At 43.8% G+C, this 18,499-nt stretch overlaps 1 protein-coding gene and 1 pseudogene across 1 annotated transcript; one reads left to right on the plus strand and one right to left on the minus strand.

Annotated features, from left to right (window-relative positions):
* Nucleotides 1-907: 907 nt before the first annotated feature.
* Nucleotides 908-7,684, minus strand: LOC119842506 (olfactory receptor 14A16-like). Its single transcript, XM_043497022.1, has 3 exons — nucleotides 7,558-7,684; nucleotides 4,980-5,074; nucleotides 908-3,424 (listed from the first exon to the last, which is right to left on the minus strand). The coding sequence occupies exon 3, from the start codon at nucleotides 3,395-3,397 to the stop codon at nucleotides 2,438-2,440; it is 960 nt and encodes a 319-aa protein (XP_043352957.1). The 5' UTR covers nucleotides 3,398-3,424; nucleotides 4,980-5,074; nucleotides 7,558-7,684; the 3' UTR covers nucleotides 908-2,437.
* A 5,747-nt stretch (nucleotides 7,685-13,431) lies between these two features.
* On the plus strand, nucleotides 13,432-16,203 carry LOC119843077 (annotated as a pseudogene).
* The last annotated feature ends 2,296 nt before the right edge of the window (nucleotides 16,204-18,499 follow it).

Below are 18,499 nucleotides of genomic sequence, written 5' to 3' on the forward strand. Positions count from 1 at the left end.
TTTTTGTGTGAATAATTACATTGCTTTTTCAGAGAATGTGATTCAGCTGAGTTGATGGCCTCATGTGAATATTCCAGCAATGCAGACAGGAACATTCATGGAAACAGTGACATTTTGGCAAATGGGATGCGGTTTTGGTGAATGTACGCAATGGCACTTGCATGGAAGCTAGGGAAGGAACTGGTCTTCCAATTGCTCACCATGTTGGTCAACATCTTGGTAATGAGCATGCTGGTGAGCAGGATGTCCAGGAGAGAGAGGTTGATGATGAAGAGTCAGAATGGACTGGTGAGTCTGGAGAAGCCAGAGATTTTGGCTTTGAGATAAAATTGTTATTTTATGTTAATAATTCAGACCCCAGAAGGGGAGAGTAATTCCAGTGCACCAATTGTAAGGCTTTATTTGACTGGGAAAGGAGAGAAATGGAGTCAATGTCAGGGTCTGATACCAGTTTGTTGTTAGCCTTCAGCCTTGTGCATAACCCTAACCCATATTCAAAAGGGACTTAAGCATGAGTTTACCTTTAATTCTTCAATGGGGCCACTCATACTATTAAAGTTAAGAATGTGCAGAAGTGGCTGTGGAATCATGGCCTTTGTACAGAATATTCAAAGGGAGTGAGTTTTAAATTCATAATCATGAGTGTCTGGAGCAGATCCTCAGCTGGTGAAAATTCTCAGAGATCTATTGACTTCAGTGGAGCTATGACAATTTCAACCGTCTGAGGATTGGCTCCTTGATTTTTAAAGATCCCCAGTGTGATACTTTTATTTGTTCACAGAAGCAAAAGAGAGCATGTTAAAAATGTATCCTGTCAAAACAGCTCAAAGGTCAAACACCGAGTATTTTAGGATGAACTGTTTGTAAATGAGAGCTAGAGTAAGATATAGCCATAAAAATCTTTGTTAAATAATGTTTAATAAGGAGTCCTTATAAGAAAATCATAATCTGGACATAGACAATAGTTAACAGGAAAAGAACCATAATAATTTGCACAATAATTTCCATAGATTATACATTATCTAGCTAGCTAACATAATTCACAATCAAATAGAAATCTATCATTATGATGAAATGTGGTTGCGTGTTAAGACAAGGAATTGTCCTGTCTGTCTGTCTATCTAATCACATACTCTGCGTTTGTCTGTATATGTAGTATACACAACCATGCACAAAGATGATATTCTTATACTAATAACTGGTCAGCTTCTGAGATCCCTTCTCAGTATGGATGTGAGTAGATCGACACAGGAAGGTGTATGGAACACCAGATTAGTTCAAGGGATGGCACTTTTCCACTTACACCAAGGTTAGAACAAAATGACCCCAGACAAGAAGCTTACACCAGTGTTCATGTCACTACTGAGTGCCGCCCAGTGACTTTGGGCCAAAACCACATCAGTAGTAAACTTGTTATGTCACTGGGTCTACTCTGCATTGGTGCTGGTCTAGCTGAGTTAGGAAATCAGACCCTGACCTCTCTGTCACACTCACTTTCTCCAGGGTGCTGTCAGCCAAATCTGAATCCTTGGGTATATAGGCTATTGGCCAAATCCTGATCTCCTTGAAGTGATGGGCTAAATCCTAGTGGCTTCCATGGAATACAAATTTGACCTCATTATCCTGAGTCAGGTTTTCTTTAGGAAACTCTGGAAAAAGTTTCTCTTCAAAACACCCTTTTCACCGTAGCAAGAATGACACCTTTTTTACATATTCATTTAGGTAAAAATAATAGAAAAGATGCTTACCTGAGATTGTTATTTCTCTAACATGTCATTAATAATACAATAATACCCCAACAGTATATACATAATCATTTCATCGGGAACTCAGCAAAGCAGAAACCTCTTTTGCACCTTTTTATCATTGTGGGGAGCAAACCTTCAGCTCGCTCAGAAAACCCCATCAAAGAGATGACACAGTGGCACTTCCAGGGAGGACAAACATTGAAAATCCTGTCTAACCAAACACTTACCATCTCCCCAGGCTTTCCCACCTCCACAACTTCCTGGAACAAAGAAACAAAACAAACTACCAACCAACCATTTAAGCCAAAAAAAATGCTAAAAATCTGACAAACAAACAAACAAACAAACAAAAAGCACAAAGAACAAATGCATTGATACCTCAATCAGAGATTTTTTTGCCAAAAACAAGAAGAGACAGAGATCTCACTATGGACTTTGCTATGGCTACTGATTTTATGGGCAAGATACTCAGATAGTATGGTGATGGGTAGCAGTAGCTGATAGATAGATTCCGATCTTATTTACATTGGTCTAAACCTATAGTAACTCCATTTTACTGAGTCATGTTTGTCTAGATTTTTCCTAGTGTAAATACCCAATTCTGCATAAACAGATTGCACAGTATTTTGTCATGCAGGCAATAGTGTCATCAGCTGATTATATTTATAAAGAAACACAGAATGAAATTGTTACTGAAGGAGAAATAAGGACATTTTATTCTTAGAGAATAACCTCCAAACTATCAGTTTACTCAGTGCACCTTTAAGCTTTTTGTTCCTCATGCCGTAGATGATCGGATTCATCATTGGTGGCAACACAGAATAGAGAACAGCCACCACGAGATCCAGACTTGAGGCTGAGTTGGAGGTGGGTTTCAAGTAGGCAAAGGTCCCAGTGCAAATAAACAAGGAGACCACAATGAGGTGAGGGAGGCAGGTGGAGAAAGCTTTATGCCTGCCCTGCTCAGAGGGGATTCTCAGCACTGTGGTGAAGATCTGAACATATGACACAATTATGAAAATAAAGCAGCTTGAGGCTAAGCACACACTAAAGATGAGAAACTCAGCTTCACTGAGGTCTGAGTCAAAGCAAGCAAGCTTGAGTAGCTGGGGGACTTCACAGAAGAACTGCTCCACCATGTTGCCTCCACAGAAGGATATTGCAAAGGTGTTTCCAGTGTGCACTGCAGAGTAGAGAAGAACACAGATCCAGGCACTGGCTGCCATTTGGACACAAGCTCGTCTGTTCATCACTGTCTCATAGTGCAGTGGTTGGCAGATGGCGACATATCGATCGTACGCCATGATGGTCAGTATGGCAAAATCTGCTGAAGCAAAGAAGAAGACGAGAAAGACTTGGGCAACACATCCAGAATAAGAAATCGATCTTGTGTTCATGAGGGAGTTGGCCATGGATTTGGGGATAGTGACAGAGATGGAGCCAAGGTCTAGGATGGACAGATTCATCAGGAAGAAGTACATGGGGGTGTGAAGGTGGCGGTCAAAGGCTATGGCTGTGATGATGAGAAGGTTCCCCAGTAGGGATATCAGATAAAGCACTAGAAAAACCACAAAGTGTAAAATCTGCAGTTCTGGAACATCAGAGAACCCCAGGAGAAGGAATTTGGTCCTGGTAGTTTGGTTGGACATTTTCTTCCTCAGTACACTGTGTGATGGCTGTAGGGAGAATGAGAAGGACAATGGTCAGGATTAGAGCAACAGAGGGAATTGCCCTGATTCCCCTTTCTCTAATATCTCATTATATCAATGTCAAAGGTACACAGAACTCATCACTTACAATGAGTAGGTGTTGGTAGTGCTCCTCACGTCTGACAATCAGTCAGTCATGTTATCACAGTATTGTAAATTGGGTCAGATCCTTTAAAGTCAATGGAGCGTCGTTACTTTACCCCATCTGAGGATTTGGCCCAAGATGTGGCTTGTTAAATGCAGCCTGATTCCCATGTACACTCACCCAGCATCATAAGTAGCAGCTAATCTCTGATTTTTCTACCCCAAGCTCTGTGCCTAGAAGGCCAGCTGCCTGCTTCCAAATTGATTTATGGCACCAACGCCCAGCTGCACTTCAGCCAGCGTATAATAGTGGAATAGCAGCATCCCTCCATCATCACTGTGTTGTAATGTTTACTCTGTGCGTGAGGTGCAGGAGTTGCCAGGACATTTGGGCTCTACTCTTGTCTCTGCCAGTGACCTGCTGTGTGACCTTAGGCCAGTCATTTCCCCTCTTTCTGCCTCAGTTTCCCCTCCCTCCCTTTCTCTGCCATGTCTACTAGGATTGTAAGGGCTTTTGGAGAGGGGACGTGGGGCAGATTTTTAAAGATATTGATGCACCTAGTGGGATTCTCAAAAGCATCAGGGCCCTCAACACCCCTTGAAACCAATGAGTTATAAGCTCCTAGGTGCTTCTGAAAGTCTCACTAGGTGCCAAAATACCTTTGGAAACATAGCCCCATGTCTTGTTATGTGTAAGTTCTGCACACCCATTGACATCAAGTATACTCAGCCAGCAGCAGTGTGAAGCTAGGACAGGAGCTCTGAGTTCTACACTCAATGAGCTCCCGTATGTCCTTGAACTGGTCACGATAGACAGGGGTTGTCTGCTTGGCTCAACTCTAACCCAGGGTTTAAAGGGGCTAATCTGTATAAAACATAGTCTGTGAGCTGTCAACTTTACTGGTCATTCAGTTGTTACCTCCTCGCAACTAACCCTTTGAAAGAGTAATCACACAGATGCAATAGAATAAATGGTTTGAAATTAAGGGTTTATCAGGCAATATTAATGTTCTCCAATTTATTTGAAGTTTAAGGCTGGTTGGAAATTTTCAGCTATGCGCTTTTTAATCTAGACTGGATTTTCAGCTAAACAACAACAAATCTCAGAAGCTGTCTGTTTTTCTCCAAACATTTTTGCATTTTTCTGTAAAGAAACTGAAAACTCAAAACCCAAACATTTTTGTTTTTTCGATTAAAAAATCCACTTTTCAGCAGAAAGTTTTCATTTGCCAAAAACTGAGGGGGGAAAAATGGATTTGGGGTTTTCAGTGAAAAGTCAAAATTTTCCTGAAGGGTGGAAAAATTCCAATCAGCAATAGGTGTCTGATTAATTTGAGAGTAAAAGTCTTAACAAGTTCATGTTGTAATTCATATTTATCCTCTTAATTTTCCCTGTATGTTAATCCCCAAACCTATTTAATTGAAAAAGCAAACTTACTGTGCTGATCTTTGTGGATTTTTTCCCCAATGTATGATCCAATCAGTCATCCAGCACTATGATTCTTTGGTCAATATCTATCTATGTACCAGAATCTAGAAGCTAAAAGCAAATGCATCTGAGAATTCTTTCCCCCTTCATTTTGAGACTGCACTGCCAGAACTAGACTCAAACCTGTTGCTCTCTGCAGATGAGCTGTGTGTAGCTGGCATTGAGCATCACTGGCATTGAAGGACTGATGCTGCAGGAAGGTAATTTATTCATGTCTATTTCCTAAGGGCAGGTGGGATTCACTCCCTGGAGCCCTGCACAGCTCAGCAGCAGAGGCCCAGAGGCAAATTCAGAGATGCCTAGCTGATGAAGCCAAAAGAGCCATTCTGTCCCTCCAGTCCGACCCTCACATAGCATGGGGCCTATGATCTCCCCCAGCACTCCCTGATTCCAGCCCAGCTTCTATGTTTTCTGAGGCCAGGATCACAAAGATGGAGACAGGGACCGACAGGGATTTATCAATGCTCCTAAATGAGCTCGGTGGCTAAGTCCCATGGTCATTCAGTGAGAGTGAGGAGTTTAACCTGCTTAGATGCTATTGTAAATACCAATAGGCAGCTATCTCCTTCTTTAGGTACCTAAACCCCTTTGTAACCCTGGCTCTGTCTCTCTCATTGACTTCCAAGGCCTGGGCTTCTCCTGAATTTCAGAAAATCGTGCCTGGGATTGGCAAAGGAGCAGTGTCATGGAAAAATTAACCACGTGGTGTGTTTGGATCAGAACAAAGCCTGAGGCCAGCTTTATTCAAGCATGAACATACAGGGAGAGTCAGCCGGAGCTCCTCTGCCGTAAACAGAAAATACAGGAGCTTATAAAGCTGAAAAACACAATCTGTTAAGCACACTTCCTTCAAGAGCATTTTTCCTTATTTGGCCTATAGTGCAAGCTTCAACAGTAGCTTTACCTTATTTGAAATATAGCAAAACAAGCTTTACCTGTTATTGACAGGTGCTTCCTTTGTGGTTAACAGTCTTTTCTAACTACTAGTGGTTGTGGTTACATTTTTAAGCTGAGCTGTTGCTATTTGCCTCTTAATGAAATTTTCCTCACCCTTTTCTTATGCTTCATACACACAGTTAGCTTGACCAAAGTTTTAGGCCTATTAGTTTAGGCCTACTACATTTTTCCTCCACAGCATTAAGGCATGTACATCTTGGGCTCCTAACTCTCTTAGGTGCCCTTGAGAATCCCAGCCTGTAATGATATCTAGTACAGCCAGCAGGGGTAAAAGTAATTTACAGGACTTACCGGTATGCAGGAGTCCGGAGCAGGGGGACGGGGCCTGAACCAGAAGAGGCGGGGCCTTTAAATCCCTGGGAACTTTAAATCGAGATTTAAACGGCCTGGGGCTCCGGCCGCTGCTGGGAGCTCCAGGCCCTTTAAATCGACAGCCTGGGGAAGCCGATCCGATCAGGTGTACGGGCTCTTACTGGTATGCCGGTTCGGACCGGCTTACTTTCACCTCTGATAGCCAGGCATCTACAGAAAGGAGCTCAAGATGCTAAGAATTCCTGTGATCTAAGCTCAGCTATGCAGCTATGTTACCTCAATTCTCTGTGCCTCTCTTTACCAAAATCTGGGGGATAATAATTGAGACTGGATCAAAAATTCATAAAGAAACTTTTATTTAGAGATGATCCATGATTCACCCAATGAACCCATCTTACCCTAGACCAGTGGTTCTGAAACTTTTGTACTGGTGACCCCTTTCAAATAGCAAGTCTCTGAGTATGGCCCCCTCCCCCTTATAAATTAAAAACACTTTTTTATATATTTAACATCATTATAAATGCTGGATGCAAAGCAGGGTTTGGGGTGCAGGCTGACAGCTCGCGACCCTACATGTAATAATCTCGTGACCCCCTGAGGGGTCCTGACCCCCAGTTTGACAACCTCTGCTCTAGAACCTGAGTATTTACCTCCCTCTCCCTCACCTAGCCCAGACCCCCAAGCAAACACCCACAACCCTTAATCTTCTCCCACCCCTCTCACAACCCCCACCCCACAGACCCTCTCAGCCCTTGTTCTTTGAGATTTCCCCCTTCCATGGCCAAGAGCCAATTCCCCACCCAGAGTTCCTGACTCAGCTTCCTCAGAGATCCTTGTTTAACCCCTCTGCCCACCAGTCCCCTCTTCTACTACCAGTCCTCTCCTCTGCTCAGCCCCACTCCCCTGACATGGCCCCAGACCCAGGAAACAGCCACTCACCGCTGGCTCCAAATACCTGTCCATTCTCTCCTCCTTCTCCCCATTGGCAAGCCCTGGCCATCACTTCCCTCCTTCCCCACTCTCCTCCTTCCTCTGCCTGGCCCAGCCCCTTTTCTGAGGAGTATTTTCAGGGTGGCCTCTGCCCAGTGCCAACCAGCACACAGCTAACCTGGGGAACTCACTGCCACAAGGTATTGCTGAGACAAAATGACCAGCAGGGTGAGACATTGGCATGGATCACCAGAGCCTTCATGGTTACATTAGATCAGAGAATGAATTAAACCGCATGGTGCAGGTCTCCAGCCAGCCATTAACTCACAGGGAACATCCCAGACACAGAGGTCAGTGCAGAATTGTCCACTGGGGGGGTTCCTCTCCCTCCCTCTTCAGCAGTTGGTGCTGGTCCCTCCACGAGTCACAGCTCTGAGTCGAGCTGTTCCCAGGAGACAGTGGAAAGAGGCACATTTAATCCCATAAAGCTCTGCTGACTCTCAGGGCTGGATTCAGACACTCCAGGGGCATGCATGGGGTGGGGGAAGCTTCAAAGAGAGGCTGGGCCAATGGCATGGAACCCTGCTCTGTCTCAGAAGAGGAGCATGTGACTCTCCCCCAATCCCTTGGGATCATCTAGGTGCCCACAGACAGGCAGGAGGCAGTCATGGTCCCTCCAATTCTTACCTCCCCAGCCAGGGTGTGTGCTTGGGTGAGGGGGTCGGGACTGCTGTGCTCTTCCCCTCCCCCTGCACAGAGAACCTCCTGCTGGGTGGGGTTGGTGGGGTGCTCCAGAGCAGTGGGGCTGGGAGTTCAAATCCCATGAAGATGCCTGGGGCAGTTCCCCTCTCCCAGAGCCATTATCTCAGGCTTTCTTCAGACTCAGGCAGACAATGCTGCAGCTGCTGCAGTGGGGACAGATCTCCCCATCCCACCCCGATTGTTCCAGGCTGTGGGTGATGCAGCATCCGTTGCTGGCCCCAGTCAGACCCAGGGCACTGGACACCCCCACCCCAGCATGCCCCGCTCCTGGTACCTAGTCATGCCGTACTTGATGTGGTACAGCAGGCACTCTGGTATCAGGGGGTTCTCCTTGAGATTCACCAGGTGTGGGGTTTGTAGCAGGGGGCAGAGGGATAGAAAAGTGGGGAAGGAGACGCTATGGTCAGTGGGGGGCTGGAAGGCAGAGCACCCCATAAAGAAGGGCCATGCCCCAGGGGATTCTGGGATTGAGGGTCCCAACATCTCAGAGAGAAGGGCTGTGCACCAGGGGATTTGGGATTGAAGGGCTCAGGACCACACAGAAAAGGGCCACACCTCAGCAGGGGCTGGAGTCAAAGGACTTGAATCTCCTCTTCCTGAAACCAGACATGCTCCATTAAAACACCATGGACTTACCCAAGGGTGAGTGAGGGAGATATCAGCCCCACTGAGTCCAATGGAGTTACTTTCTGTTTTACATCAGGGGTGAGTGAGGGGGAATCAGCACCATCAACTCAAAGAAGTGACTTCTAACTTTTTTTAACTTTGATGTGTTTTGGTGCTCATTTATTGTGCCAGACAGAGATCAAACCAGGGCTCAGATCCTCACAGCAGGGAGCATTTCCAGTGCTAAAGGGCCACTCACCAGCTCTTTGGAGGAAATAAAGTGATAGTGTTATTAGCCAAAGGGTTTACCTCTCAGTTAGGCCTGTCAGGCTTCGAAGTGCTTGGAATTGCACCAAATGGATTATGCTGTGCACGTGCATGGAGAGAGGATGAACTGGTAGAAAGGTACATCTGGCTCACAGGATGTGAGTCCTTGAAGGTGGAATGTCCAGTAGTGGCTGACAAACCCGCATGCCATCTGGGCACTTTGAGTTCAGATCTAACCCTGAGCTGAAATCTGAACCTTAGAATAAGGAGGTACCTGGCTCTGTCTGAGGGTTTCAAATTGTGGGGAAGTGTCACCTGAGCACCACAGGATATTTAGAAGGTGATGAACCAATTTTTGAAATGCACTTACCTGCTGGGAGGGGAGGATGATGGGGGTGGGAATTTGGGAGAAGGCCTTTTGGTGCAGCGAGGGGAGGGGTGATTATGGAGTGGGAGACAGAAAGGGTGAGTGGGTAGGAGATGAGTTGGGGGTCAGGAGATGAGGAGGGTTGGGACACTGGGAAGAGGGGACATGAGGGTGAGTGATAGGGGGACTGGGAGAACAGACAGGATGATGTCCTGTCTCTTTCAGTGTTCAGGGGGCTCTATGCTCTAAGAATATAAGAAAATAAGAATGGCCATACCGGGTCAGGCCAAAGGTCCATCAAGCGCAGCATCCTGTCCTCTGATGGCAGGTCCCCCAAAGGGAATGAACAGAGAGGTTATCATCAAATGATCCATACCCTGTCACACTGTCAAGGTTCCTTCCCCACTCTGAACTCTGGGGTACAGATGTGCGGACCTGCATGAAAACCCCCAAAGCTTATTTTTACCAGCTTAGGTTAAAACTTCCCCAAGGTACAAACTATTTTACCTTTTGCCCTTGGACTTTTTTCCTGTCACCACCAAGCATCTAACAAATATATAATCAGGAAAGAGCCCGCTTGGAAACATCTTTCCCCCTAAAATCCTCCCCAAACTCTACACTCCCTTTCCTGGGGAAGGCTTGATAAAAATCCTCACCAATTTGCATAGGGGAACACAGACCCAAACCCTTGGATCTGGAGAACAATGAAAAAAGCAATCAGGTTCTTAAAAGAAGAATTTTAATTGATGAAAAAGTAAAAGAATCACCTCTGTAAATTAAGGATGGTAAATACCTTACAGGGTAATTAGATTCAAACAATAGAGAATCTCTCTAGGCAAAACCTTAAGTTACAAAAAGACACAAAAACAGGAATATACATTCCATTCAGCACAGCTTATTTTCTCAGCCATTTAAACAAAACAGACTCTAACGCATATCTAGCTAGATTACTAACTAAGTTCTAAGACTCCATTCCTTTTCTGTTCCCGGAAAAAGCATCACACAGACAGAGAGAACCTTTGTTACTCGCCCCATCCCCCTCCAGCTTTGAAAGTTTCTTGTCTCCTCATTGGTCATTTTGGTCAGGTGCCAGCAAGGTTATCCTAGCTTCTTAACCCTTTACAGGTGAAAGGGTTTTTCCTCTGGCCAGAGGGGATTTTAAAGGTGTTTACCTTTCCCTTTATATTTATGACACACCAGAACCACTAGCCCAAAGTAGGTCTAATGCTGAAACCTAGGCATCACTGATTTCAGCTCTACAGCATTTAACAAGACTCCTAATTGAGTCTAAATTAACTCTGTTATTACACAGGTGTGAGAGAAAGGGGCAAATTGGTGTTTAGGGCAGCAGATAGTGTTAGTGACAGTTCTTTCTCTTAAGTCATTGGGCTTTGGAACCCATGTCCCTCACCTAGTGAATGCTACTTAGTTGAGGGTGAGTCCCTCAGTCATAAAATGCCAAGTTCTACTGTCTTTGATTCACATAACTAGGATAACAACCCTTTATTACTCCTGCCCCAATAACAAAGAGGCTCGGGATCCCACAGCAGCCAAATTGGCTTTTTGAGCAAGCAGTCCCATCCTGCTAGGCAGGATGGGGGTGCCCATGCAAACGAGAACAGCCCTGAAGTCCTTTTCCACAGCTCACCACCAGATGTCAGGGGAGAGCTCATTCTGACTCTGACAAAATAATGCCAAACAGTCAGAACCCTGCTTCAGAGGGAATGAACAGAACAGGACAATTATCAAATGATCCATCCATTGTCATCTGGTCCCAGCATCTGGCAGTCACAGGCTTAGGAACGTCCAAAGCATGGGGTTGTGTCCCTGACCATCTTGGCTGATAGCCATTGGTGGACCTATCCTCCATGGACTTATCTAGTTCTTTTTTTAAGCCAGTTATACTTTTGGTCTTCACAAAATCCCCTGGCAATGAGTTCAACAAGTTGACTGTGCATTGTGGGAAGAAGTACTTCCTTTTGTTTGTTTTGAATCTGCTGCCTATTAATTTCATTGAGTGACCCGTGTTATGATCCTTCTGTTATGTGAAGGGGTAAATAACACTTTCCTGTTCACTCTCTACACAGCATTCAGGATTTTATGGATGTTTATCATATCCCGCCTTAGTCCTCTCTTTTCTAATCTCAACAATACCAGTCTTTTTCTCTGTCCTCATATGGAAGCTGTTCCATACCCCTAATCTCTGTCCCTTTTCCAGTTCTAATGTGTCTTTTTTTTTTTAGATGGGGCAACCAAAACAGCACACAGTTTTCAAGGTGTGTACATACCATGGATTTATATAGTGGCATTATGATATTTTCTCTTTTATTATTTATCCCTTTCCTAAAGGTTCCTAACATCCTGTTCGCTTTTTTCACTGCTACTGCACATTCAACAGATGTTTTCAGAGAACTATCCATGATGACACCAAGATCTCTTTCTTGAGTAGTAATAGCTAACTTAGACCCCATCATTTTGTATGTATAGTTGGGATTATGTTTTCCAAGGTGCATTACTATGCATTTATCAATATTGAATTCCAGCTGCCATTTTGTTGCCCATTCACCCAGTTTTGTGAAATCCCTTTTTGACTCTTCACTGTCAGCTTTGGACTTAACAGTCCTGAGTCATTTTGAATTGTCTGCAAATTATGCCACTTCACTGTTCGTGCCAAGATCATTTATGAATATGTTGAACAGCACAGGTCTCAGTACAGATCCCCAGAGAATGCAGCTATTTACCTCTCTCCATTGTGAAAACTGACTATTTATTCCTATCCTTTGTTCCCTGTCTTTTAACAAGATACTAATCCATGAGAGAATATTCCCTCTTTTCCCACGACTTCTTACTTTGCTTAAGAGCAGCTGGTGAGGGACTTTGTCAAAAACTTTTTGAAAGTCCAAGTACCCTATATCACCCTTGTCCACATGCTTGTTGACTCCCTGAAAGCATTCTGATAGATTGATGAGGCATGATTTCCTTTTACAAAAGCCATACTGACTCTTCCTCAACCTATCTTGTTTTTCTATGTGTCTGACGAGTCTCTTCTTTAAAATAGCTTCAACCAATCTGCACGGTACTGAGGATAGGCTCACCAGCCTTTAATTGTCAGGATTGCCTCTACAGCCTTTTTTAAAAAATCAGCATTACATTAGCTACCCTGCAGTCATTTGTCCAGAGGCTGATTTAAGTGATGGGTCACATTCCACAGTTAGTTTTTCTGTAGTTTCATATTTGAGTTCTTTCAGAACTCTTGGGTGAATACCATTTATTACTGTTTAATTTATCAATTTGTTCCCAAACCTCCCCTATTGATGCCTCAATCTGGGACAGTTCCTCAGCTTTGTCACCTAAAAAAATGGCTCCTGTGTGGAAATCTCCCTCACATCCTCTGCAATGAAGACTGATGCAAAAAATTCATTTAGCTTCTTTTCAACAGTCTTGCCTTCCCTGAGTGCTCCTTTAGCATTTTGACCATCTAGTGATACCACTCGTTGTTTGGCAAGCTTCCTGCTTCTGAAGTACTTGAGAAAAATTGCTCTTAGTTTTTGTGTGTTTTGTTAGTTGCTTTTCATATTATTTTCTAGCCTGCCTAATTATTCTTTTATACTTGTCTTTCCACAAATCAATGTGTAAATAGGTAGCTGGCCATTTAAATAATGTTGGAATGGAATCATTACAGACAAGCTGCCATGTAGGAGGCTGGGTGAGTCAATGTTGTATTTCTCTGGAAAGTGGGAATCAATATTTTAATAAAGAGAAAAGGAGTACTTGTGGCACCTTAGAGACTAACAGATTTGTGCCACAAGTACTCCTTTTCTTTTTGCGAATACAGACTAACACAGCTGCTACTCTGAAACCTGTCAATATTTTAATGTTACCATTAGTGTTAGCCACCTTAGTAATGAAATTTCATGCCCAAATTTAGAGCCTGCTCTTTGTCACAATTGGTACTATATTGGCTAGAATAGTTGGCTTTGGGTTGTACTATGCTCCAACCTTCATCCTGAATTTTATCAACCCACATCATGGGCCAGATCCTCAAATGGTATAAACTGACCCAGCTCCCTTAACTTTAAAGGAGATAATCAAATATTCATTGATGTGATAATGCATTTCATTAGTGCTCTGATTGACAGGGTGTGGACTGTTGTCCTTCTCCTTCCATCCACAGGCAGAACACAATGTATGGAGAAGGAAATGTCCAACTGAACAACTGTGACCAAGTTCCTTATCCTGGGATTCTCTGATGTTCAAGAGCTGCAGATTTTGCACTTTTTGGTGTTCCTAGTGATTTATCTGGCAACCTCGATGGGGAATCTTCTCATCATCATAGTTGTTGCCTTTGACCACCATCTTCACATCCCCATGTACTTCTTCCTGATGAATTTATCCATCCTAGAAGTCTGCTCCATCTCTGTCACCATTTCCAAATCCATAGCCAATTCCCTTATGAATACCAGGTCAATTTCCTATTCTGGGTGTATCGCCCAAGTCTTTTTCTCTGTGTTCTTTACTGTAACCGAGTTCTCCATACTCACCATCTTGGCATCTGACCGTTACGTCATCATCTGCCAACCTTTGCACTATGAGAGAGTGATGAGTAGGAAACCTTGTGTCCAAATGGCAGCTGGTGCCTGGATGATTGTTTTTGTCTGCACTGGACTGCATACCATGAACATGTGTGCAATATCCTTCTGTGGTGGCAACTTGGTGGATCAGGTTTTTTTGTGAAATCCCCCAGCTACTCAAGCTCACCTGTTCTGACTCTTACCTCACTGAAACTGGAGCTCTTGTCTTTAGTGTCTGCTTAGCCTCCAGCTGCTTTGTTTTCATAATTGTGTTGTATGTTCAAATCTTCACCACAATGCTGAGAATCCCCTCTGAGCAGGGCTGGCATAAAGCCTTCTCCACCTGCCTTCCTCACCTTATTGTGGTCTCCTTGTTCTTTTTCACTGTAGACTTTGCCTACCTGAAACCCACCTCCAGCTCAACATCAGGTCTGGATCTGTCCTCTATTCTTTGGTGACTCCAGTGATGAATCCCATCATCTACAGCATGAGGAATAAGGAGATCAAAGCTTCATTGAAGAAAATGATAGGGGTGGGGGTTATTCACCAAGAATATAGTGTCCATCTTTCATCTTTGATCACAATTTCTTGCTGTGTTTTTCTTTATAAATATAATCAACTGATGGCATTATTGTCTCCTTGAGAACATGATTTGAAATCTATTTATGCAGAAAGGGGTATTTACACTTGTAAAATGCAGATTCAAGTCAATGGACTTACTATATATTTACACCAGTAAAAATAAGATCAGAACCTTTCTTTCTTTCTTTCTTTCTTTCTTTCTTTCTTTCTTTCTTTCTTTCTTTCATATATTTTTTGTACTGCGGCCCACCATCACGCTATCTGAGCACTTTCCCCCTAAAATGAATAGCCATAATCAAGTCCCCAGTGTACTTCATGAGGTCTTTTCCTTTTGGGGGGTATAAACTCTACTTGGGGTACCATAGCTTTTGGTTAATTGTTTGCTTGTGTGACAGAGTGGGGTATGATGGTGTCACTTTGTGAACTCTATGTGCAATATTTGTGGATATATTGGCATGGTGACTGCACAAGTCTGGCCTTGCTCAATGGCAGCCTATTGTGTTGTATTCCAGACAGCTGACCTGCCTGGGAAAGGTGTTTGACATGTCATTGAAGAACCATCATTCAGAGCCCATCAAGACTAGAGTCTGAGGCTATCGATTTTTATAAAGTCTCAACAACTTGGCCACCCCCAGAGAAAAATGTTTTTTCTATACAGGGGGCCCACAGGCATGAATGTTGGAGATGGAACTTCACAGTTTGAACCCATGGCCCAGAGACTGGGGCCTATTTAACAGTGCAATTCCATTCTTGGGGCCAACCATGGCCATGTGTAGAAAAGACTTTCAGGAGCAAGATGGCAGGAGGGACTCTGCCCAGCTTGAAACACTGATGAACCTTGGACTCATAGAAACAGTGAGATCAGAGCAGGAGAGGGGGTGTCTCATAACTGTCTTGTTTTACAGATCTGTATCTGTCGAGGGCTTACTGCATAAAGTTTCCCCTTGCTAAACCCTTTGCTAAAGCCGTGTTCCTTGCCTCCCTGCCACATTCTTCTTAAAGGAGTTCAGCTAGAAGCCCAGAGTGAGCACAACCTAGGTGAAGCTCTGGCCGAGTTCTAAGGCAGCTGGACAATGGCCTCCCATGGCCAAAGGAAGGGTGTCAGAAAAGGGGTCTGAGCTGGAGAGTGTTTCCTACAGCCCCAGAGCTAGAAACAACGATGAGACTCTACCCAGATGCATATATCTTGGAAGTACATGGCTCCCATTGATTGGACCCTCTTGCAAGAGACAGGTGATTGTACTGCTGGATAAAGGGCCAGCTTGTAACACCTTGCTTATCTGGCTTTTGTTTTATTTGATCAGTTTGTCAATTTGGTTTTAGTTCTTTTTTCTATTTTGGGGAAGGAAGGGAAATGTTTGTTACATGGGAGGCATCGATATTCTGTCTTGCGTTTGGGAAGCCAATGTGCCATCGCTTTGATGTTGTTTTCTGAGTGAGCTGAAGGTTTGCTTTCCATGATGATCAAGGGGTGGAAAGGATTTGCTGTAGCTCTCTGGATGGCTGAATTCCTGTTGAAAGGATTCTTTTGATGGTGCTGGGATTTTATTATATTAATAATGACATGTTAGGGGATCTCGAGCCTTGGACAGGTGTCTTCATCATTTCAAACCTAAAATAAAACTACAGCCACACTTCAATGTATTCACTTAGATAGAATAAATGGGCTAAAGGTGTTAACATAATCCAGTCACTGTCCAACATTAAACAGTGTTAAAGAAGTTCTGGAACTTGATGTACAGAGACCTCAGCTTGCTTCGACCATGGCAAACACACCATGAAAAATCCGCTATTAAGCCATGTCGTCAACTGATGCAAAGCAACATAGTTGAAGTCAATGGAGCTATGTTGATTTACAAGAACCAAGGAAGCAGCTCATTGACTTCATCAGCTCCCATAAACTTCAGACCATGCACCATAACCTGAACTCCACCTTCTCAACCTCCCTTTCTTCACACACTCTGTCACTGGGTGAGCTGGGCCTTTATGAGGGAATGGCTCCAACCCATCTGTGCCTTATTAACAGCCTCTCAATGGAGAGAGCAGCTGGACTTTCTAAAGAGACAAAGAAGAACAGTAAATAGGAGAGGAAGCTGTGGCAGAGGCTGCAGAGCTCAGGAAATAAGATGCTACTGGGCTGCTAGGCATTATCAGGACAGGATCATATTCCTATCACCTCCAGAGAAAGGGAAGTGCCTAGAAGATGTAAACGGAAACTTAGTTTGATAGTATCCTGTCTGGCAAGAACTCACTTATCAATACCTGGGATGTGAAATCCTCATTTCTGTGTTGTTCTATCATTGTAGTCTCCATTTCCCTATTGTCTGTGTAATCTCTGTCTGGTTCTGTGATTGTTTCTGTCTGCTGTATAATTAATTTTGCTGGGTGTAAACTAATTAAGGTGGTGGGATATAATTGGTTAAATCATGTTACAATATGTTAGGATTAGTTAACCAATCATTTTACTGAAATTAAACTAAGGTATAGCTAAGCAAAACTCAAGTTTTACTATATAGTCTGCAGTCAATCAGGAAGTAAGGGGGAATGGGAACAGGGAATGGGGGTGGGGAAATTGGAATCATGTTTTGCTAAGGGGGGGAATGGGAACAGAGACACAGGTAACCCTCTTTGGTGTCAGAGCTGGGAAGGGGGGACACTAAGGAAGGAAACTGGAATCATGCTTGCTGGAAGTTCACCCCAATAAACATCAAATTATTTGCACCTTTGGACTTTGGGTGTTGTTGCTGTTTGTTCACGTGAGAAGGACTAGGGAAGTAAGCGGGTGAAAGAATAAGCGCCCTAACACCAGGCAGGGTGTATTAGTTTACCTTTGTTTTCTCAACTTGTGAACAGGTTTCAGAGTAGCAGCCGTGTTAGTCTGTATTCGCAAAAAGAAAAGGAGTACTTGTGGCACCTTAGAGACTAACAAATTTATTAGAGCATAAGCTTTCATGAGCTACAGCTCACTTCATCGGATGCATCTGATGAAGTGAGCTGTAGCTCACGAAAGCTTATGCTCTAATAAATTTGTTAGTCTCTAAGGTGCCACAAGTACTCCTTTTCTTTCAACTTGTGAATTTTCTCTTTGCTAGAGGGAGGTTTATCCCTGTTTTGTTGTAATTTATTGAAACTAAGGCTAAAGGGGGTTCCTCTGTGCTCTTTCAATTTTCTGCTATTCTGTAAGGTTAACTACCAGCCTAAGTTTACAGAGGTGATTCTTTTACCTTTTTCTCTTTAAATAAAATCCTTTTTTTTAAGAACCTGACTGATTTTTCCATTGTTCCAAGACCCAGGGGTTTGGGTCTTTGATCATTTTGTAACCAATTGGTTAGGATATTATTCTCAAGCCTCCCCAGGAAGGGGGTGTATAGGCTTGGGGGAATATTTTGGGGAAATAGGACTCCAAGTGGTCCTTCCCCTAATTGTTTATTAAATCACTTGGTGGTGGCAGTGATCCCAAGGCAAGAAGGAAATCTGTGCCTTGGGCAAGTTTTAACCTAAGCTGGTAAAAATAAGCTTTGGGTGTCTTTCATGCGGGTCCCCACATCTGTACCTCAGAGTTCAGAGTGGGGAAGGAACCCTGACATATGTTAATAAGCCAGACCCCAAAAAGCGACACATGAGCCTTTGTGGAGTTATTGAGGAGCTCCAAGGAAGGAAATGGAGGCCAGGCACTGCAGAGTCATTCCAAGTCACGAGGTGGCACTCCAGAGGTGGCCACACTATTTATACGTCCTTTTACCAAACTACCCTTTCCTATCCTATCCAAATAATTTGTGGATATTGATGTAGTAGAGTTGTGTGCAGGGAGGGGTTAGTTTGATCCATGGTGGAGACAGAAGACTGGCATTCCCAGCAGAGCAGAGTTAAGGTTGCTAGAGGAAATCTGCCTTTAGTTTTTCCCTTAATTTCTTTCAAGGGCTGTTTGGGATTTTTCACATGAGAGATTTTTCCCTTGAAAAATGTGATTTCATCAAAATTTACATTTCCTGCTGGCCAGCTGGGAAGCCAGACAGCATAGGGATCCAGGCAGCCGAGGAATCAGGCAGCAGTCAAGCTGAAATCAACCAAGAGCCTGCCTGGTTTCCACTAAAAGTTTCAATGGATTCAACACA

Source organism: Dermochelys coriacea, chromosome 14 (assembly GCF_009764565.3).
Source record: "Dermochelys coriacea isolate rDerCor1 chromosome 14, rDerCor1.pri.v4, whole genome shotgun sequence".
Classification (NCBI taxonomy): Eukaryota; Metazoa; Chordata; order Testudines; family Dermochelyidae; genus Dermochelys; species Dermochelys coriacea.

What these genes read in the sequence shown, in the direction of transcription:
- LOC119842506 (XM_043497022.1), bottom strand. Translation starts at nt 3,397, where the DNA reads ATGTCCAACCAAACTACCAGGACCAAATTCCTTCTCCTGGGGTTCTCT.